General features: G+C 44.3%; 1 protein-coding gene across 1 annotated transcript in view; it reads right to left on the bottom strand.

Moving 5' to 3' along the window:
* SLC27A2 (solute carrier family 27 member 2) overlaps positions 1 to 22,349 on the bottom strand; it is a 53,111-nt gene extending 30,762 nt beyond the window's left edge. Inside the window, exons 1-3 of the mRNA XM_037054611.1 lie at positions 21,663 to 22,349; positions 3,764 to 3,973; positions 1,089 to 1,247 (exon numbers count right to left, since the gene is read on the bottom strand). Of these exons, the coding sequence (XP_036910506.1) occupies positions 1,089 to 1,247; positions 3,764 to 3,973; positions 21,663 to 22,140 (847 nt within the window). The 5' untranslated portion in view covers positions 22,141 to 22,349. The remainder of the gene's footprint in view (positions 1 to 1,088; positions 1,248 to 3,763; positions 3,974 to 21,662) is intronic.
* Positions 22,350 to 22,660: the final 311 nt, after the last annotated feature.

Raw genomic sequence — 22,660 nt, 5'->3', positions numbered from 1 at the left:
TAGCTCAATGGGTCAAAATAATGTATCTATTGTATTCAACCTAATTAGAAACATGAAATGTAGCAGAGTGAAGTAAACTCAAATATTTTTATGTTATTAGTTTATTTATACTCCTACCAAAGTCCACTGTTTTCAAAGAGGAGACATTTAAAAAAAATTACTTTTAATTCTATAGCATGTATTTTTGCTGCTTAAGCAAATGTGTAAGCAATTGAATTGCCCCTTTGGGAGTCTCAGAGTCACCCTGTTCTTAAAAGGCCCAGCAATGTGATCAGGCTCAGGGATTGCTCACAGATTTGGAAGCTGATGTGGGGCTGTTTCACAGCTGCTCAGTAAGTTGATGAGGAAAGAGGCAGATGCTTTTCCAATTGTACATGTATATGAGTGTATACTCATATATGTGTGTACACACATACGATTATTTGTAGTAAAATACCACATAAGAAGAAAAAATTTAGTTTTTAAGGTTAGAGCCTTACAGATGATTTTCTGGAAGAGGTATGTTTCCTTTTCCAGGGAACATTCCTGGAATGTTAGACGGAGCCTTACATATAAAAGTGGCATCGACCCTGCTGAAAGAAGAGAGGATGGCAACTCTGATTTGAATGGTGGAGCTTGAGAAGGAAAGAAAAGAGGCGACAAGCCAGGTGTTCTGACCGGAGCCGAGGAGCCATGGGACCAGGGAAGAACAAAGCAGGAAAGGGACAGCGGAAGGACAAGTTTACATTAGACGCCGATGGAGGCTGACATGCAGATTCCCGAAGATGGACATGATGTCAGAGAATTATTGATGGCATATGAGAATCAAATATTTTAACCTCGATAAAAACCTCTAATATCTTTAGAGAGTTTTCTCCTTGACATACCAAATAATTAAAGCGTTATACTACTAGACAAGCAGGCATGAAAAAAATAGCAACTATTTTAGATACCTGCTTGCAGCGTGTGAGGCAAATAGCTTTGTTACTAACATAGAAGTAAACAACTTCCCAGCATACAGGAGAGTAGCCAAATTTGAATTCCCTTTTCTTACGAGTGTGTGGGAATGTGTACTGACCTCAAATGCTTTGTTGAGAGAAAAAGCTTACCAGCCACAATACACCCCTGTAGGCCGAGCAGAAGCGCAGCGCTGTGGTACAAGGGCAGAGTGGTATAGATGATATCATCTTTGTTCACCCCGCTTAGAGCACAGAGGAAGGTTGCATGCCATATGCGCTGATGATTGATCACCGCGGCTTTTGGGAGACCTTTGCAAAGATACAAGAGAGGGCATGAGTGAGCCAAGATCGGCCATTCGCAGACACGTGGTCTGGGAGAGAGATCTGGCTCATGAAAACTCATCATCCCATCCAGCGGTTAGAGAAGGGCAGAGCAGGGGCCACGATTCGTGAGACCAGAAATCGGCAATTTCCTCTGTAAATGACCAGACAGTAAATATTTTAGGCTTTGCGTGATCATATAGGCTTTGCTGCAACTACTCAGCTCTGCTATTCTGCTGCAGCCACACACAGCAATGATGACCAACTTTTCTTTTAGTCTTATGGCCCACATAAACTAATTACTAAAATTCTGCATTGCATCGAAACTATATTTTTTGCTGATCTCACACACACAAAAACCAGGTATAATTTTCACACCAGTCAGCTACTGTGTGGGCTGTTGTCACCTTTCATTGGACAGTCTAAGGGAAAGGAGGTCAGTGTCCCTGACTGAGTAGCTAGGTGCTGCATGTTTCAAAAATCCTTGCAGCACACTGGTTGAAAATCGCTGACATGAAGGAATGAATGTGGCTCTGACCCAGTAAAACTACTTATGAAAACAAGTGTGTGGGGTCAGGGGTTGGGGGTGCTGTCCTTGGCCCACAGGCCAGAGTTCGCTGACCTCTGTGTTACACGGTTATTACAGTAGTAATTTTAAGAGAAAGAAACAGATGGCTATTGGATTTCTGCTCTATGCCTACCACTTTGCAAGACATCTTCAAAATTTCACTTAATTCTCATAATTAATACGTAGAATTATATTCTTTAATCCACAGATAAGAAGGCTGAGTTTCAGAGAGAGTAAATAGCTTACCCATCCCATCCCTTTCCTTCCTAAACACTTTTATGGATTTATTAAGTATTCTATATGTATATATGTGTATACATATATACATATGTATAAAGAAGCTCATACATATATGTGTAGTTATGAACATTTGCTCACATCTTCTTGCACTTTCCCCCATTTAAAAACTGAAGAAACTCTTAAGCAATTTTTCCCCTCCACTTAACAAGGTGTCTTGGAGATTGGTCCACATTTGTACAAAGAAACATCCCTTATTTACTCATTCATTTATTCTGTGTCTCTCAGTTGCACCATGTCCTTTGTTTGTGTATATTATAATTGATATAATTATAGTCCTTGATTTTAGGACTTCTGGAATTAGGGACTTTAGGAATTATTATTTTTTAAATGGATATGCAAAGACTTTGCTACTTTCAGAAACTTTCCTAATTTAAGGTTTTGTATTAATGAAGAAATAAAAATGTTTGGTAGCTATTATATAATTGTGCTTGTGACTGCCTTTGAGGCGCAGGGACAACCTTTTGCTCTCCAATTGTTTTAATGAATTTTTTCAATTAGGGTTTACAACAGTAACTTAGCAAAATTTCATTCAGAGGCCACAAGAAAGTAAAATAAACATTAACCCAATCTTCCAAGTAAATATTAATTCTGAACCAATATTTACAGGTCGGTTATGGAGTGCTGATTTTTTCTGCCTGAAATGGGTTTTATTTGCACTGCCCAGACCCGTATTGGGAAGGTGTTCCACACTTGTCCATCCAGCATTATGACTACAGCTCCCTGTCACCACCCAAGGGCTCATTTGATCTCCATTCTTTCCCAAATCAAAGTTTACAATTCAATTTTACCATTCTCCTAAGAAATGAAGACAAAGCCTCATATATTAAAGTAGTATCTGTGTGTAATGGAAGCATTTGGTTGACTATGTCACCCTACCATTTTGCTGGCAATGCAGGACGTATTATACCTGGGGAATAAGAAGGTTACACCTCTTAAGCGTGGTGGGAGAATTGTATGAACAGATGCCATAAAGCTCCGAGGAGAGCTCCTAGCCCATCCTACCCTTAATATTTATTGCCTGTTCTCTAGAGCAGTGTTCCAATAACACTGTTGATTGGCTGGGTATTTTTCTTACAGGCTCATAAAGACAGTCCTTCAGCTTACAGCTGAAGGCATCCCCGTTGATAAGAGACCGTGTCTTAGCGGTGAGCCATCCCATCCCAGCCCAGCAAACAGCTCCAGCTCCGTGTGATGTGAGAAGATAGTCGTCCTAACATTTATAAAAATACAACCCCATTATTGTCCCATAGTTTCCTCTGTTGTTCCATTTATAACTGGTTATACTTTACTTATGGACTCTGAATATAATAAAAATATAATAATCATTTAAAAAATTCCAAAAACCTAGTCCGTGTCAAATTTCATCCATCAGCACAACAGTGTTGGCAATTTGGTGGTAACCTCCTTATCTCTTCTACATGCCAATGAGGCAGACGTATGCGTAGCTTGGAGAAACCCAACAAGGGATCATATGCTATGAAATAAGATCAGTTCCCACAAGCAAAGAGCTAAACCCCCTGAAGTAGTAGTTATCTGATAAGTTTTGTCAAAGAAAGAGAACATTTGAAAACCTATCCCAGCATTTAACTCCTTCAGGATAGGTTCATTTCTTTCAGAAGCCTGTCTTTATCTCTACCTGTGGTTCCAGAAGTATAGATGTACAGGGCAGGAGTGGAAAAAGTGACTTTGGACCTCCAGGACTCTGGGATGGGCTCAGTGGACACCTCGTCCACTTTGTCCAGCAGAGAGCAAACCCCCTCTGTGCTGGACGCTCTGCTCACGTAGTAGACGGCCACGTTGTCCTTCTGCAGGCTGGGCAGCATCTCTTCAACAGCCGCTTGCAGGTCTTCATTTGGTGAGAGAGAAAAATCCGAACACATTAAATGAGTGCATTAAAGTACTGTGAGTGCAAAAAGCTTCACCGTAATTTTATTTTCAGCATAATTTTTGCTAAGATGTACAGACATGACAAGTGAGGCTCAGAGTTATTCATTTTTAGACATGGCATTTGCCACATTTGAAAATACCAAAAAATTCCAACATTTGAGGGAAGGTTGGATTTTGATGGTTTTTCATAAGCAGCAACTGGTTGGTTGAAATCTGTACAAACAAATGGATAGATGGGTAGAAACCAAGATATATAAATGTATAAATTATATGCATATTTGGTATACTTCTCAAAATACTCCAGAAGTGAATTTAGTTATTCCCAATATGTGTCCCCGAGATCAATGAGGAAAAAGAAACATTTAAGGAAGGAGAAATAAGAACAAGGGAGCCATGCTAAGTAACAAAGAGGATGCACGTTGGCTTTTTTTTAAACACGGTATTAACAAGTAGTTCCATTAGTTTCAGCTGGTCTGAGAAATGAGCTCCAGATTTCATAAGTATGTTCTCTGGCCTGAGGAAAAAAAAACCTGACTAGCATGTTTTCACCGTGGGTCACAATGCAGCAGTGGGTTGTTAAAATCACTTAAAGTGACCAGTGTTTTCAAACATTAAGATGGAATGAAAGAAATTTCCAGAGCACATCACACCTAGTAAAAGGTACTTGCTGTTTTTTAAAGGTTTTGCTTCACTTGTGTTGGTGTGTGGGTCCTGGGTTACACACAAATGTATTTTTCATTGTAAGTCAAGGTTGAACATTTTTAAAGACACCGATTTAATATGCAACCCACATTTCATGCATGCCACTTGGATTTAACACGAATGAGGAGAAGGCCTTTAAGCTTACTTGTTTTGAACTGTGGTAACTGAAGTGAATGCACTCATTCCTAATGGGAAGGTGACTCAGTACCCAAGAGAGTTGCCTTGGGGAGGCCATAGCTGAGCCACTTTACACGCTTTGTTTTTTAGCCGTTTGTGTATAGTGCCTCTAACAAGACAAGCAATACCAAAACAAAACAACAAAAACAATGCCTTTAAACTTTTTCAAAAGGCAGTGTAGCCCTGGCCAGGCAGCTCAGTTGGTTACCGCATCATCCCCATACATCAAGGCTGCAAAAATAAGTTGAATGGCGAATTGATGTGTGTCTCTCTCTTCCTCCTCCCTCTCTCTAAAATCAATCAATAAAAAATTTTAGAACTGCCCCCAAACTTGAAGACATTTTAGTCGAAGGACTCATGGACCTGATAAAAATAAGTCAGATAGTCAAAAAGGTTTATTATGAAAATCAACAGGACTTTACCTTGTCTCTCCTCAAAACTAAACCTGCTGCCTAGGTGCAGTCACTTACCATTTTTTAAGCTGTTTCTTCTGGCAATCACCATTCATCACCAACTAATGTTCTTTTCCTGATACCTCTTGACCTATTAATTTTTTCTCCACACCTGTTTTACCTGTGTCCACTCCCAACACTTATTATGTTCTCTTTACGTTGTCTGGGTTAACGGTATTTATATCTATTCTGGGATCATAATTCTGGCTTCTCAGCTTTGTCTATGAGTCGGCTCTAGCAGCTGAAAACCAATAATCAGAACTGATGAGATTATGATTGTGTAAATATTATTCACACTATGGTTTTTCTGATGTCACCTCCTATCTACCTCTCGTCCCCTTTCCTCTAAGCAAACGGACCTATATGAACTGAATGTCCCTCTCCTCTCACATCTCATTTCCTTTGTCCGGGGGATTTCATCAGCACGGAGTGACTTCCCAGCCTCTGGTCACCTGGCAAACTCTTGCTCACCCTTCAAGACTCAGACTCCCTTCCCTGCCGCCTTCCCTCAGAGCCCAGCTGGCGTTCCCACGGGAGTCTCCTGTACACATCTGCTCCAGAGTATCCACCACGTCATTGTGTGGTGAGCTTCAGTCCTCTTCCTCGACCGTGAAAACTTTGAGATTGAGGGGTCTTCACTTAATCATCTTGGCGCCACCCCACTGAGATTAGATGGTTTATAATGGAAAGAATCTGCACAAAGTATTGTATCAGTCAACGTGGAAGAAACAGAGGAATAACCTAAAGCTGCTGCTGTTAAAGGAAACAGGTCCTGCAATACTGAGTTGACAAACCTCTAATAAAATTAAGTGGCAAATAAATAATTTCTGTGACACGTGTATGCCTTGCATGCAAGTAAGAGCCTACAGAAGTAAATTAAAAAACAACTACTATTGCTACTTAAAGAATTAAGAACTCTCCCTCCCATATGCCTGAGGCTGAATCTATATAGTCAAATCTATATAGTCAATCTATATAGTGTGTGTTTGTGAATTACCTGGATTACTTCTCACTTTCTCCTGGTATTTATTCAACATCTATTTATTTTAACATATATATTTTATAATATATTTTATTGATTATCCATTACAGTTGTCCCATTTCCTTTCTTTTGTTCCCTTCCACCCTGCACACTCCCTCCCACACACATTCTCCCCCTTTAGCTCATTTCCATGTGTCATAAATTCTTTAGCTTCTACATTTCCCACACTATGCTTGCCCTCCCCCGTCTATTTTCTACCTACCATTTATGCTACTTATTCTCTGTACCTTCTCCCCACCCCTCCTCCTCCCATTCCCCTGTTGCTAACCCTCCATGTAATCTCCATTTCTGTGGCTCCCCTCTTGATCTAGCTGTCCACTTAGTTTGCTTTTGTTTTAGGCGTGGTTGTTAATAACTGTGAGTTTGCTGTCCTTTCACTGTTCATATTTTTTATCTTCTTTTTCTTAGATAAGTCCCTTTAACATTTCATATAATAAGGGCTTGGTGATGATGAACTCCTTGAACTTGACCTTATCTGAGAAGCACTTTATCTGCCCTTCCATTCTAAATGAAAGCTTTGCTGGATAGAGCAATCTTGAATGTAGGTCTCTGGATTTCATGATTTGGAATACTTCTTTCCAGCCCCTTCTTGCCTGGAAGGTCTCTTTTGAGAAATCAGTTGACAGTCTGATGGGAACTCCTTTGTAGGTGACTGTCCCCTTATCTCTTGCTGCTTCTAGGATTCTCTCCTTCATTTTCATCTTGGCTAATGTAATTATGATGTGCCTTGGTGTGTTCCTCCTTGAGTCCAGCTTCTTTGGGACTCTCTGAGCTTCCTGGACTTCCTGGAAGTCTATTTCCTTCGCCAGACTGGGGAAGTTCTCCTTTATTATTTGTTCAAGTAACTTTTCCACTTGTTGTGCTTCCTCTTCTTCTTCTGGTACCCCTATAATTCAGATTTTGGGACATTTATAGATGTCCTGGAGGTTCCTAAGCCTCTCCTCATTTTTTTGAATTCTTGTTTCTTCATTCTTTTCTGTTTGGTCATTTTTTTTCTTCCTTCTGGTCCACTCCATTGATTTGAGTCCCAGTTTCCTTTCCATCACTATTGGTTCCCTGTGCATTTTTCTTCGTTTCACTTAGTGTAGCCTTCATTTGTTCCTCTAATTTGTGACTAAAATCGACCAGTTCTGTGAGCATCCTGATCACCAGTATTTTGAACTATGCATCTGATAGGTTGGCTATCTCTTGGTCGCTTAAAAGTATTGGCTCTAGGGCTTTGATTTATTCTTCTGTTTGCGCCAAAATTTTTTGGTCAGGTTGAGCCTGTTATGTATGAAGGGCAGAGTCTTAGGTGTTCACCAGGGTGGGACAGCCCAGTCGCTGGGTTGTGACGCTGTATGTCAGAGCGGGGTCAGACAGGGAGCAATGGCGCTTCCTCTGCTCTCTCTCGGATTTTAGTCCCTTCTGCTGCTTCCCACAAGCAAACTGGGCCCCTCTGGTGTTGGTTCCAGGGTGGGTGGGTTTGTGTACATTCTAGGACCCTGTGGGTCTCTCCAACGAACTCTCCTGTGAGGCTGGGAGTCTCTCCTAGCACCTCCACCCCCACAAATGTTTTCAATCGGTGCTTTTAGGCTTTATTTCCTGTCACTGGGGCCCTGGGTTGAGTGGTCTGTCTCACCGTCCGTTTTTCCCTAGTTTATCTGCGTGCGAATGTGTGACCACAGTTAGCCAGCAGCCTTGCGAGCCTCACTGGGTCTGCTTGTTTCCTCCCCGCACCTGGTTCTGCCAACCACCGCCTCTCCGGGCTGGGACCCCTGTCAGCCAGCCGCCGACTCCACCCCTCTTATTGGTCTGGAGGAATGGTCGTTGGACTTCCGTACAGTACAATTTTCTGTCTGTTCTGGTTGTGTTGTTGTTTCTAAATCTTTATTGTCCTTAATTTTGGTTGTGTGAGGAGGCACAGTATTTCCACCTACACTTCCATCTTGGCCTCCTATTATATTTTTTAAAGTTGATTTTAGTGAGAGTGAAAGGGAGGGAGAGAGAGATGGAGAAAAACAGCAATCATTGCCCCTTGCACATGCCCTTGACTGGAAACTGAATCCACAATCCAGGCACGTGCCCTGACTGGGAACCAACCCTGCAACCTTTCGATTTACAGGAAGTTGCTCCAACCAAGTGAACCACACTGGCCAGGGCTATTCAACATCTAAATAAAGAGTGCTCCCTCTGTGCCCGACATGGTTCTGAGCATTGGATACAACAGGAAGCAAACCAGATACTGCCCCTGTTTCACAGAGCCTGGGTTGAAGTGGGAGGAAACAAGAAATAATCTATTAAAAGTTGTCACAGGCATCACAATCAGGAAAGGAGACAGTGTTTTGGAAGCGCTTGGGAGGGGTACAAAGACATTCCAGAGGAGGTGTTATCTAAACTGAGCTCTGGAAGATGGACAGGAGTGCCCAAAATAAAGATCCACTGAAACTGACTAGGCCTGTTTCCAGCAAGGGACACAGTTTATACAAAGGCCCAGAGGCAAACTGCAAGGCGCCTTAAGTAAAAGAAGCTGAAGCTGACTGGAATGCAGGGTGGGAGGGGAAGAATACAGGGGGAAGAGGCCTGGGTGTGAACAGGAACCAGGTCCCTGGCTTAAGACAGGTGAATGGGTTGGAGGGGTAAGACCAGAGCAAGGGAGACTATTTGTAGATCAAGCTTTTTTCTATTAAGGTAGCACTGGAGGGTGGAGGGAAGTAGATGTATTAAAGAGATGTCTGGGAGGTAGAATAGATAGGACTCGGTGACAGTCTTGATGAGAGCAAAAGTCAAAAGAAACTTGAATTTTTTCAATAAGTGGGTGAAAGGAAGATATACTCAGGCATTAGCCCTATAAAAGTTAATTATAGTAATAATAAAAAGTAAAAGGAAATGGAATTAAGCAGGTGTCACCCTTGATCACAATTCAGGCAGTTTAGCGACATGCACCTTCCACTCCAGTCCTGTTCCCATGTGGCCTTCCAGGGATGCAGTTTGTGGTCTCTGACCATTCACCGAAGCCATCCCTCTAATGGGAAGACCATTGCTCCTGTCCACCACGGTTTCCCTACCCGTCCTGTGGGCTGTTGATGTAGAATTTGCATTATTGCATTGATTTGAGTGTCTGGTATCATCAGGATACACCTAGGAGTTCATCCTATGATAGTAGCCTTCAAAGATGCTGATAGAAAAACTGAAATTTGAAAGGAAACTCTGGATGTAAACACCTCTTATTAACTATGTATTTGACAGTGCCCTTTCTTAAGTCCTTTATAAATATGACTGGGCCTAGATGTTTTCTCCTTCACACCTGAGACTGTAATTCTTATGGTAAAGTCTGCCTACTCAAGATTAAATGGCATTAATCTATTAGGACACATAAGCTTGAATAATTCTACTGGCCACAGATTGAGTTCCCTGGGCCTCTGAGATTTGCATTTGGGAGTGTTTTGGGGAATGACACCTGTGAAGAAGGGGAAGTAGGTCAGAGAGGGGGAGAATTTGAACTGCATTGTGGTGACTCAGTGGCCTCCCTCAACTGATCCTCTGATCCTATGGGGACTTTGGGCCTGGGATGGCCCTTCAGGGTTGTGCCAAATTAAGGAAAGTGGGCTCTACTTTCATGCCTGGCCAACAAATGCAGAGGGGAGGTAGAAAGTGGATGGGTAGTAGTGCACGACCTTGGCAAGGTGGCTCTCTTCAACCAAGGGCAAGTCCTGGAGAGGGTCTCAGCTGCCAGCCATCAGCTGCCAATGCTCGCAGCAGCTGCAGAGCGAGCCCCTTCTCAGTTCTGAAGTGGGGATTTGGGCGCGCATCGCAGTACTATGCCTTTCACTCTTACTGGTAACACAGATGTAAAAGTTCACTGGGACAGAACAGTTTGTACAGCAACTTTTACATCCATCACTTTATGTAATTTTCACACCCACCCTATGCTATAGATGCCAGTAACCCTATTTTTTCTATCGGTACAAATGAGAACAGAGGCTCAGGGAGTCTGTGTATAGTTACATACACAATGAAAATTATACTGGGCTCCGGGATTCCCACCTCCTTGTACTAGTCATTCAGGTTCAAGTTTTGGTAAAGTTTCCTACTTTTTTGCAAGATGCTATCTACTAGATCTCCTGAATGCTTGTGAACGTGACTTTGAAGAGTAACATCTATGTTGACTCCTTGAAGGGTCAACATAGATGACCCTGACCAGGTGGCTCAGTTGGTTGGATTGTCATCCCATACACCAAAAGGCTGTGAGTTCGATTCCCAGTTAGAGTGCATAGCTAGATGGTGGGTTCGATCACTGGTCAGGGTGTATATGGGAGGCAACCGATCAATGTTTCTCTTCATATTGATATTTTTCTATCTCTCTCTCTTTCTGCCCTCATCTCTCTCTAAAATCAATACACATATCCTTGGGTGAGGATTAAAAAAAAGAGTAATATGGATGACCTGTCGTTCATCTTTTTAATGAAGAGCATGACCCCATGCTTTATGTAGAGCTTGGGTATGAAAAATAGTATTCATGGAAGGGTATGGAGTAGGTCTGTCATTTCCTCATTAGTCTAGGTTTAAACTCTGGATTGAACTAGAACTTCAGAGAAAGCAGTACACATCCAGGTGATGGAAAATCAAGTGATTACAAAATCCCCTCCTCCATCCCAAATCTATTTGTTAAAAAGAAAAAGTCCAGGTAGCACATACAATATCCTCCCTCCCTCCCTGACATACACCTTTTTTTTTTAAGAAGGAAGAAAAGAAATTTCTGAATACACAGGCCCATTCTTAGAAAGCAGGGAGAGAGGGTGGGCGGTACACTGGATGGGTCTTCACCACCAGGGGCGAAAGGTGCTGCTGTCAACCTGCAGATTTCAGATGGGAACAGCGTCTGATCTAGCAGCTTGTCCTGCTACACGACAGCCTCACTGAATGGGAACTGATTGAGTTAGTTAAAAAAAAAACACCCAAAAGTAAGATCTGAGAAGAAGGCAGTGAAAAGAACTGCCTTTTCTGATCAAAACTTCGGGATAACTGAAATGGTTGGTGGATGAACAAGTTAGGACTGAAGGCTTTTCTTCCCTCCATTCAGCGAGGCAATGGAAACACAGACTGGTTCTAACACAGCCCAGGAGACAAGCTGAAAGTAGTTTTTTATTTGCCGCTTGTAACCATGATTTTTCATTTCTATCATTGGTGGTTTGGAGATACAGAAGGTCAATACAGAGGACATACAGGTGGCCAATAGATGTATGAAATGATGTTCAATGTTACTAATCATCAGAGAAATGCAAATTAAAGCCACATTATAGTATTTAATAACCTCTTGTCTAGTCTATACATCAACACAATGTGGATTAGAAACTCTAAGACACAGGCGTGCATACACCCCACTCCTCTCCCCACAGAAAAAGTTTCCCTGAGGTCAGAAAGTTGTGTAATCAAGGTTAAGTCCTGTCAGGAGTAAGTAGATATTTAAAAGGGAAATACATACTCATCTTACATTTATGTCATTATATAATTTCTTAATATTATTTTTCATTTCTCTCAGTTAAAGTTCTTGCTTACGTGAACACTTGCTTTCTAAAGTGTTGTAGACCGCTCTGCCTGGTTTCAGGAACTATAACTCTATCCCCTGTGGCTAAGGATGAGTCAGTGACCTCTGGAATGTGAGCCTCAGGAGACAAAGCTTGTCTCTGGTAGCAAATGCTGCCCCGGTTTCCTCCCTGCCCCCAAACCATGGTCAGAAGTCCTTGAGGGGTAAGACCCCTCAGAGGAGGGGCAACCTAAGCCAGACATGATCACTTGGGAGGCCATCATGGAAGGACTTGGGGGCGGGGGGGCTGCAACAAAGAGAGAGCAATGGACTCTGGCCCCCTGGCTTTGAGATAGCCCGAGTCCCCATGTCCTCCAGAAGAAGCGCTTCCTGCCTCTAATTCCCGTAAGCCTGAATACCTGATGGGGAGGGGTGCAGCTCCTTGCCTTGCTAGAGCGTGTCCTGGGGAAAAGTCTGGCGTCACAAAGACTCTCTGATAAACCTGGGAAATCTGCTCTGCTGAGAGTGCTTTCATTCGTATGATAAGGGTCTGAGAGGAAATGAGTATGTCTCCCAAAGTTTCTGCAACACTCTTCTTGACAGACACTGACTCAGACTCTAAAGCCCTCAGATATCTTTGAAATGTTATCTACTGTTTGATCCTTGCTGCCCTGTATTCCTGTGTGTTACAACCCAATAAAAGCCCCTGGAGGAGGGGGCTTAAGGCCTTTTTCCTCTGGGCAACTGGCCACTGCTCCTCCCCAAGCAGATCACATCATGTTTCAGTCATGTTTACTCTCATCCGTGGCATACGGGGGGACTTTCAAGGGCTTGCCCCCACACTAAAGAGCCCTGGAATCGTGAGTAATTCCTTGTTATCAGGTTACCAGGTCATACCAGGCTTCACTGTTGTCATCATTTGCTATACATAAGCAGCAATGTCACCTACCAGCCAGCTTCCTACTTCCTTATCCCTCAGAGGCTGTGGGGTCCTTTGTAAATAGTGGTCATGATACAGGGTGCAGCCAAGGGGGGGCCCAGAAAAGATTTGGAATGGTGTCCAGAACTCAAAGTGTACAGGAATATTGGAGGAAATATTGAGATGTCCTCACCCCCCCCCCCCAAGGTGTCAGTTGGGGGAAGGGATGAATGGAGCAGGGCCATTGAGAGCTGTTTTGCATAGCAACAGTTTCGTAGCTAACCTCTGGAATGGCATTTAACATATCTATAACCTTTAACTGGTTTCATAGATATGTTAAATAGCTGTGGCCAAGTTTTGGGCCAGGGAGAAGTGAGTGGGGGCGAACCAGGCTAGAATTGAGAATTGGGAGCGGCTTCTCTGAGAGAGTGCCTGCGAGAGAGCCATGTGGCTTTAGCAGAGTGGAGTAGCGACCCAGGCTGGAACTGGGGCTGCTTCTCTGAGAGAGTGGCTGGGAGAGCCATGTGGCTTTAGCAGAGTGAGGAACCCCCTCTTGGCCAGGTGAGGGGGAGAGCCACGCTATTTAGAAAGATGTAGACCCCTGTAGCCATTAGGAGGGAGAGCCATGCAGTTTCAGCAGAGTGCAAACCCCCTCTTGGCCAGGTGGAAGAGAAAACCATGCAACTTTGCCAGAATGGAGATCCCTGCGGCCAGGTGAAGAAGAAAGACGCGGCTTTGGTAGAAGAGGCCCACACGGCTTTGGCGTGCTCCCTTTGGCTGAGTAGCCTGGAAAGCAGGAGAGACTTTGACTAGAACTTGGTACAAAGAACTCTTGCCAGTGGAAGGTGCCGCATGACTTTGGATTAATTGGAGATCCTGCCTGGACAGGCAGGCGACACAGCTCACGTGCCAGCGGCCTGGGAGAAAAACGGACGTGTGCTCTTTTCCTGATTTACGGTACCCGGAGTTGGGACAGTGGGAGAAGGGAGCGCTGTGTGTGTGTGTGTAGGTGTATATCCTTAAAGACTTTAATATTTTAAGGAAGGCATTAGGCCTAAATAGCATTAAATAAACATTTTGTTTCCTTTTCACAAATCTCTGGCATTGAGAGATGTGTTTCCAATTGGCGGCGGACAGAAGAACCCTATAGATATTAGAGTATCGTCCTTGGGAGGGGCCCCTGTTTTCTGTAGCAGTTTTTGGCATCCCTCGGTGGGCCAAGTATTGCCCCCCCCTCGGACCCTTTGTTCGGTAACAGTCACTTAACTCACCGAGCAGAATAATTCCAACTCTAGCCTTCTCTAGAGTCAGTAGCATTAACAGCCTATTTGGAGTTTATATTGTTTTTAGCTCTTCACTCCCTTCTTGTTTCTAAAGAAAATGAATTTTTAAGGATTCTCAGATACTCCAAAGAGGACATACGGATGGCCAATGGACATATGAAATGATGTTCAATGTTACTAATTATGAGAGAAATGTAAGTTAAAGCCACAAGAGGGATCACCTCGCACCGGTCAGAATGGCCATCATTAAAACATCAACAAACAACAAGTGCTGGCGAGGATATGAAGAAATGGGAACCCTTTTGCACTGCTGGTGGGAATGCAAATTGGTGCAGCCCCTGTGGGAAACAGTATAGAGATACCTCAAACAATGAAAAACAGACCTATCTTTTGACCCAGCGATCCCACTTTTGGGAATGTATCCAAGGAGTCCCGAAACATTAGTTCAAAAGAACCTCTGCACCCCTGTGTTCACAGCAGTGTTTTTATACTAGCCCAGAGGTGGAAGCACCCAAGCACCCATCAGCAGATGAGTGGATAACAATGCTGTGGTACATTGACACAGTGGAACACTGCTCAGCTATAATGAGGAAGGAAATCTTACTTTTCTCGATGGCATGGACGGACCTGGAGATCCATTATGCTAAGTGAAATAAGCCAGTCAGAGAATGACAAGTACCATATGATTTCACTCATATGGGGAGTCTAATGAACAAAATAAACTAACAGACAAAATAGAAACAGACCTATATACAGAGAACAGGGATTAAGCAACAAAACAAAACAACAAAAACAAAAAAAACCCCAAATTCATAGACATACACAATAATACGATGATTAACAGAGGAAAAGAAGGGTGGGGGAGGTAGGAGAGGGTAAAGTGGGGATAGATGGCGATGGAAGGGGACTTGACTTGGGTGATGAACACACAATACAATATACAGATGATGCATTATAGACTTATACATCTGAAACTTATATACTTTTATTAACTAATGTCACCCCAGTAAATTCAATAAAAAGGTATTCCCAGATATGCTAGCAAAGTGCTAGTTTTTTTTTTTTAATGGAAATATACAACCATATCCTTGTCATCTTTAGTTATGAGCAGGCCAAGAAGAAAAATTTGAGAGAACATCTTTCAGCTAGCTGTCCATTCAGACCTTGGGCTACCTGACTGGGGTCCCAGCCCTAGAACACACTACTCATTTGATGTCTGTCTGTGCCCCACCCTCCTATTCACAGATTTCCCTGCATGGTCTCCACCATTCCTGTGCTCATTACTGGTTACCTCTCTGGCAATGAAACCCAGAGAAAGAGATAGAACCTCTCTCCCATTGCCAGAGATAAACAAGTCTTTGATAAAATGAGTTTGGGTCGGGGAAAATTGGGTCTAAATGGATTTTCTGAAACCAGATTACATCTGATTTTTCTACATCATTTTTTATGCCCTCGTGCTTCAGAGACGAGAGTCTGTTACACCCAACCAGAACGGCACAACTCATTAATGCAACATTTACTGACTGACTGTTATGTGCTAGATACCACTAGGGCTTTATTCAAAGATACATGAGAGAATTCTAAGCCCTGAGACAATAAAAGGGCATTGAAGCAACTTACCTAAGTTACTGCTTGGGCAGCCCAGAGAAATCTGAGTGGAAATAAGATTATACCTATGCCCCAACTTTTGATTAATGTTAGTGCTGGAAAATTATCTCCTATGGATGTAAGGCTGTTGAGGGCAAGGGGAACTAGCCAGAACATAGCTGTAAGGAAGCAAAAGGTGTTTTACTGACTAACGCAAAGAGGCTCCGGGACACGCCCGAAGAGCAGGGTGTGTTCCAGGATGTGGTTTAAGAGCAAAGGTTAGTCAGGCAGTTAGCCATCTGGACAGTCACTAGGGAGGGAAATTTTGCCCCTGTGCAGGAGCTCGACTGACCAATCAGGTAAAGGAGCACGAGCCAGTGCACAAGTTAACTCACCAATAATCATTAACCCTATTGTGCCCCTGAGCCAACCGCTAACCGCCACATCTGCTTCTGTATCCAGCTTGCTTGCGCGCCTCCATAAAACCCTAAGCCTGTAAGCCTTTGGCGCGACTCTCATTTGCAGCCCTTGCGGGCACCATGTCTCCGGACACTTTGGAGAGTTTGCCCCTGCGCAGGTTAAACTTGGCCAATAAAGTAACATCTTTGGAACCCCGAAAGTCTCTGACATTTGTTCTCGCGGTTGGTGAATGCAACAAAGGCCACTGCTGTTGGCTATTCCTTGGATTCTCTAAGTCCCCATCTTCCCAACAGTGGAGTCTCTTCAGTAAACAGCTTTAAGAAATTACGATTATTTAAGTCCAGCCTGCTATTGTCCTTACACAGGAAAACCCTTTAATGAAGCATCTCACTGTTTCACCAACCTAATAAAAACCTCCCCTGGGTTCCTCTTGCCTGAAATGCCCTCTCCCCAACTGCACTTGTCCAGCTTAGTTGTCAAGGCCTCCAAGAAGCCCCCGCCCTCTTCTCTTTCGCCCCACAGCACTTGGTAGCTCTTACAGTGTCCCTATCACATTCTCCTCGATGTCAGATCATTATGTGTTTGGTTATGTGGCTTAGCTCTTTTGCTGGATGGTAAGATCCTTGAATGAATTCATTCTCTTAACTTCCCATCCCACTCTGGCAACTAAATTGTACCTTGTGGGGACTCTAAATGTTTTTTGATTTGAAATTAAATTATTGTACCATCTGTTTTTCTCAATCTAACTTCAGAAGTTTGTATGAGGAGATTTCTTGGTCCTAACACTAGTTTTACAACGAAGTTCTCTTGTTTCAGAACTTACAACGATGCATGCAATACCTTTAAAAAAATTGGATGCATTTTCCTTTATCACATTCATGAAAGGAAGGTTCAGGTTTGTTTTTCACAACCTTGAAAAACCAGGTCAAAGGTAATCTGGAACATTACATAACCTCCCAGGCCCTCAGACTTGCAATAGAGAACATCTTGAACTATTACTAAAGCCACCCGGTAGTGGCTACACTGTGGGAGCCTTGCACAGCTGTGTTGAGTCAGACAGTGTAGACCTTGCCAGTAAACTGAAGGAGACCTGGGTTATTCTTCTAGGAAAAGAGCTAGTTTAGAGAAAACCTTAAGGCTAGCATAAATGGAAACAAAACAAATTTACTATTTTGGGGGCTTTTTGAATGTTTCCACAAAATAGCCTGTGTTGTACGTAATGAATGATGCTTTCCTGCCTTCCTCATAGTCTGTGTTTGCGAAGGTGCTTAACAATCTGCCAGGCCAACAAGTTGGTTTCTATCAACAAAACGAATACCAGTTCAAACAGGTGAAGGCAATTTTTCCATGTGAATGTGCACACCACACCGTGCCACAGAAAGAGGACCGTATTGTCTGGGAGATGGGAGCAACTATTTGATCTGGGGAACTGTTTGTGAGTCTTTGACTTTTGGTAAGTGTAATAAATTCTGAAGGAATAATTGGGTACCGAAATTCCTGATACGGTTGAGACCTGTTGACCTTTACAGAGTCTCACACATTTATGACGACTGGATTAATCCCCATGACAAATGCCCCTGCCCTGGTCCCTTTACACACACTCCAGAATTTGACACAGCTGGGACGTAAGAGCGTTTTACTGGCTCACTCACAAGCTCTGAGGCTGGAACTTGAAGTGTAGAATCAAACCCTACTGAACTGTCACCACTCCAACCATTCTAAAACTCCCCACCTTTACTGTACCGTGTTCAGAAGGTGTAGAATGAAAAGTGCCCTGGGACAGAGAAAAAAATTGGGTTCTGTGCACATGCTCATTAGCCGCGTGGCCCCAGGCAAGTGCGATCACCCCGCTGGGGCTTTGTTCAGTGTGAAACAAGTGGAAATTAGACCCATCGTTTCTCCAAGTCTGGTCCTCAGACCATCTGCTTCCAAACCATCTGCGGATGGGGTGGGACTTAGTATACAATACACATTCTTGGAGCCCACCACAATCCCACTGCACAGTGTATTCTGGGGGATGAGGTTCAGGAATCAGTTTTTCCAAATAAGCTTTCCATGTGATTCTTATGCTCATTAAAATTTCCTTTCTAGAAATCACCAACAAAATAAAATGACAACCCACAGAATGGGAGAGTGTATTCACTGATACATCTGACAAGGGTTACTATCCAAAATGTATAAAGTACTTACAAAACAACACCAGAACAAGCAAGCAAACAGACAAACAAATACACAACCCAATTAACAAATGGGCAAAGGACCTGAATAGACGCTTCTCCAAAGAGAACATACAGATGGCCAATAGATATATGAAAAAATGCTCGACATCACTACTCAGAGAAATGCAAATTAAAGCCATAATGAGATACCATCTCACACCTGTCAGAATGGCCACCATCAGTAAATCAACAAACAGCAAGTGCTGGCGAGATGTGGGGAAAGAGGAACACTTTTGCAGTGTTGGTAGAAATGCAGACTGGCACAGCACCGTGGAAAGCAGTATGGAGATACCTCAAAAAATTAAATATGTATCTGTCTTTTGACCCAGTGATTCCACTTCTGGGACTCTATCTGAGGGAACCTGAAACATTAATTCAAAAGAATATATGTACCCTTATGTTCACTGCAGCATTATTTACAATCACCCAGATTTGGAAGCTGCCCAGGTGCCCATCAGTAGATGAGCAGATGAAAATGCTGTGGTACATTAACACAGTGGAATAATACTCAGCTGTAAAAAAAAGAAGAAAATTATACCCTTTCTAACACCATGTATGGACCTGGAGAACATTATGCTAAGTGAGATAAGCCAGTCAGAGAAAGTCAAATATCATATGATTTCACTCATATGCAGAATCTAATGAACAACTTGAACAAAACAAAGCAAAGACAGATTCATAGATGGAGAACATGTTAGCTAGAGTGTGGTGGGGGAGGTAAGGGGGTGCTGCGACTGAGCAAAAAGAAAAAAGGACTCATGGGCATGGACAGCAGTGTGGTAATTGCTGGGGGGAGGGAGTATAAGGGGACTAAATAGTAATGGGGAAAATACAATAAAGATTAAATTTAAAAAATCTTCCTTTCTGAAGTTTTTTTAAAAATCCTCACATGAGGACATTTTTCACCGCTTTTAGAGAGAGGGGAAGGAAGAGGGAGAGGAAGAGAGAGAGAGAGAGAGAGAGGAACATAGACTGGTTGTCTTCTCGTAACCCACAACCTCGGTACGTGTCCCGGCCAGGAATCAAACCTGCTACCTTTCAGTCTGCGGGACAGACTCCAACCAGCTGAGCCACACCAGCCAGGGCACTTTCTAAAGTTTTTTACTGACAATACACTCATTGAAGTTGGAGGATTATAGGATTAGAATATCTGTAAAATTCCTTCCAACTTCAAAGAATTCCAAGAATTAGTGTATTCAACACATTTACAAATGGGTACATTTGCTTAGCATGCAGCTTTGGATTCTGTGTTACCTCCTTTGTAGGAACTCTTACGGAAGTCAATTTGTCCTTGTTTCAGGTCGGAGTGTAATCCTACACTGTATGTAATGGTCTCTCTCAGTGATTTGGAAAAACTGAATGTTTTACAAATTTGTGGCCTCTCTCAAAGGTCATTTGCTGCCAGAGAGTGCCATGGGTCTACCGGCAAGCCTAGTTCAATTTTGATCGGAATGTCGGCATTTCATTCTATTTTCTTTATACAATGAATGACCTGGACATGACGCTCAACGGCAGAGGGCTGTTGCCTGGGTGGAGAAGGAGATATCTAGTTGTATCCCCGACCTGAAATTCAGAACCAGACTCTGTTATAGTCATTTAAAACGGAGCTTCATCAACAGAACTCCCAGGCCTGGACCTTCCTCTCGGGGCCGGGGACATGGCCATGGGCTGCATGATGACCGTGGGTGGATGATGAACTGCATCTACAGTGGCGGTACACCACAGAGCCGAGGTGTAGAGCAGTTTACACCACCGAGGTTTGTGTGAGTGCATTCTGTGACATTTGCACAATGACAAATTGCCGTACAATGCCTTTCTCATGAAACGTTCCTGCTGTCACTGACGTCTAACTGTACTATGCAGTTTAATAGTATTTCAATCCCCCCTGAAGTGGTAACCAAGGCCACTGTGCTAACAATTTCCCTCTGAATCAACTAGTAAAGTAAGAGATTTAAGAGCATCTTCTGGTTAGTGAAGTTGTCTCATTTCCCAAGCAACTAGAAACTGTTGGGAGTTTTCTTGAAAGAACCATGCCCTTCAAGTAACTTTGCTGCCTTTTAAACTGACCTCTGTTTTAAACTTTTATATAAAGCCTTCACTGTTTTAGATTGCTTCTTTTACGCCACATGAGACAGATGTGTAAGTTTCCTGGTTTCTCGCAAGTGAATAGTGTCACAGACATCTTTCTGTGACACGAGGCAAACCGCCTGGCTTGTCTCAGTTTCCTCAACTGTGCAATGCAGGGGGAGAGTAGACGGATGCTTGATCCCTTCCAGCTCTAATGCTTTACAGCTGCATAGAAGAAGGAGCACGAAGTCATGGGCTTAGAAGGTGGACAGGCCTAGACTGAGACTTTAAGCCTCAGTTTCCTCGACTCCATACCATGGGGTGATGATATGTTATCTCTCAGGGTAACAAAGGTACCCAGCACAGGGCTTTGTACAGAAAGGCATTTCAAAAAGACGAGGCTACCTGGCTTCCTATTCCTCTGTGTCTTTCAGCCCCCACTTGGTTAGCCTCCTCTTACTAAGAGAGTGGAAGCAACTGCTGGTCCTTATTCAAGCTCAGAGGCAAGCATTCTAGGAAGGGAAAACCAGCAGCCTGATGATTAACAGGATCTTGATTTCTTGGCACAGTCACCATGGTAGCGTGAAGTCACCATTTCAGGTCTTGTTAAAATACAGCAGGAGGTTCACAATACAACCAAAGGTCACTATCCCTATAGGTGCAAAAGGGGATCACCAAGGCAATGCAGGAGATCCCTAGTCTTCTCAGTGGGGACTAAAATCTTCACCTTGAAGACCACCACCTCTTCACACAGGAAGAAACCAGGCAAGGGTCAGAGAGGGAAAATGACTTTCCCATGATTACACAGCCAATCACACAGCAGAAGCGGGATTTTTTTTAATCCACTGGTGTTCACAGTCAAGACCTCCTGCATCTGATCGCAGATGTTGTGAGTCCTGGTTAGGAGCTTGGACTCTGACCCTAGAGGTGCACCGCCCTGGTTACCCACCTCTTCCCAGATCCATGACCTGGGGTAGGTGTAAGGCTTCACTTCTCTGGCTTCAGTGGTGTCTCATCTATAAAGTCTGACAGTAAACGCTGCCTACCTATTGTGAAGGTTAAAAGCCACACAGTATGTGTAGTGCTTAACACAGTGTCTGGGCCAGTTAGCTTCCACGACGGGCAGTTCTAAAAGATTAATTAGCACTTCGAGGAAGGGTTGTCAACCTCTCCCTCTACACCTCCAGGTCCAGTTTGACCCCCACCCCGCCCCCCTCTCCCCCGCGGCCCCTCCGATGAGCCCAACGCCAGCGCCGAGCGGTTCCCGGGCTCACCTGGCGAGGCCAGTAGCACCTTCGCTCCGGAGCACTGAAAGCAGTGAAACAGGGACTTTCCGCGGATGTTGCAGTTGAGACACGCCATGGCACAGCCAACCTTCAACAGCCCCAGCCACAGACACACATAGGCTGGCTCATTGCCCATGAAAATCGCCACGCAATCTCCCTGGCGCAGGCCGAGGTGGTCGTGCAGCGTCCGGGCCACTTGGTTGCTGCGTCGGTCCACCTGCTCATAGGTGAGCGTCTCATCTCGAAAGATTAGGAAAGGCTTGTGCGGGGTCTGGCGCACTTTCTCCAGAAAAAGTTGCAGGATGGTGCGCACCGGCCGCCTCCGCCCGTATCTGTGCACCCTCCGGGCCATGCTAGCCAACTGCAGGAAGTAGCCCGTGTCCTGTAAGAAGTAGGGACAGCAGAAATTCGCCAGCAGCGGCAGGAGCAGCAGCCCTGCCAGGGCCGTATAGATAGCGAGCAGCATGGCGGTGACTTGGCCTCCTGTCGCCGCGAGGGCGGAGGGCGCACTCCGGTCGTGCAGCGCGGCGGCTGGGGCTCACCTGGTGAGCGACGGGCTGGATGCGCTACGGCGCGCAGCTAGCCTGGGGAGACGGCGGAGTGCCTGGGCTGCCTTGGCGGGCTCCCGACCTCGTGGAGAGGCGGCAGGTGCAGTGACCTGTGGGCTGCCCGAGGCTCCGGGGCGACCTGCCGGCTGAGCCCGCCCCTTCGTGGGGGTGCGGACACCTGCGCTCCTGGCCCGCCCCTGTGGCAGTCCCTCGGCGGACACCGCTCCACCCGAGTCTGGATGTCTGTGCTCAAGTGTGGACTCCCGCGTTGTGACCGAGGCACTTTACACCTCGGGGCTGCAGTTTCCTTATAGAATGGTGATAAGACACACTTAGCAGGTGTTCGAAGATTGGAGGTGATAATGCAGGCGTGCGTACGGCTATTATTTATTGCTGCAATTGAATGCCTTATGGATGGCTTATTGTTATTATTAACGA

Source organism: Sturnira hondurensis, unplaced genomic scaffold (genome assembly GCF_014824575.4).
Source record: "Sturnira hondurensis isolate 20B ecotype Veracruz unplaced genomic scaffold, ASM1482457v3 Scaffold0008196, whole genome shotgun sequence".
NCBI lineage: Eukaryota > Metazoa > Chordata > Mammalia > Chiroptera > Phyllostomidae > Sturnira > Sturnira hondurensis.
This window is presented reverse-complemented; position numbering and strand designations above follow the sequence as displayed.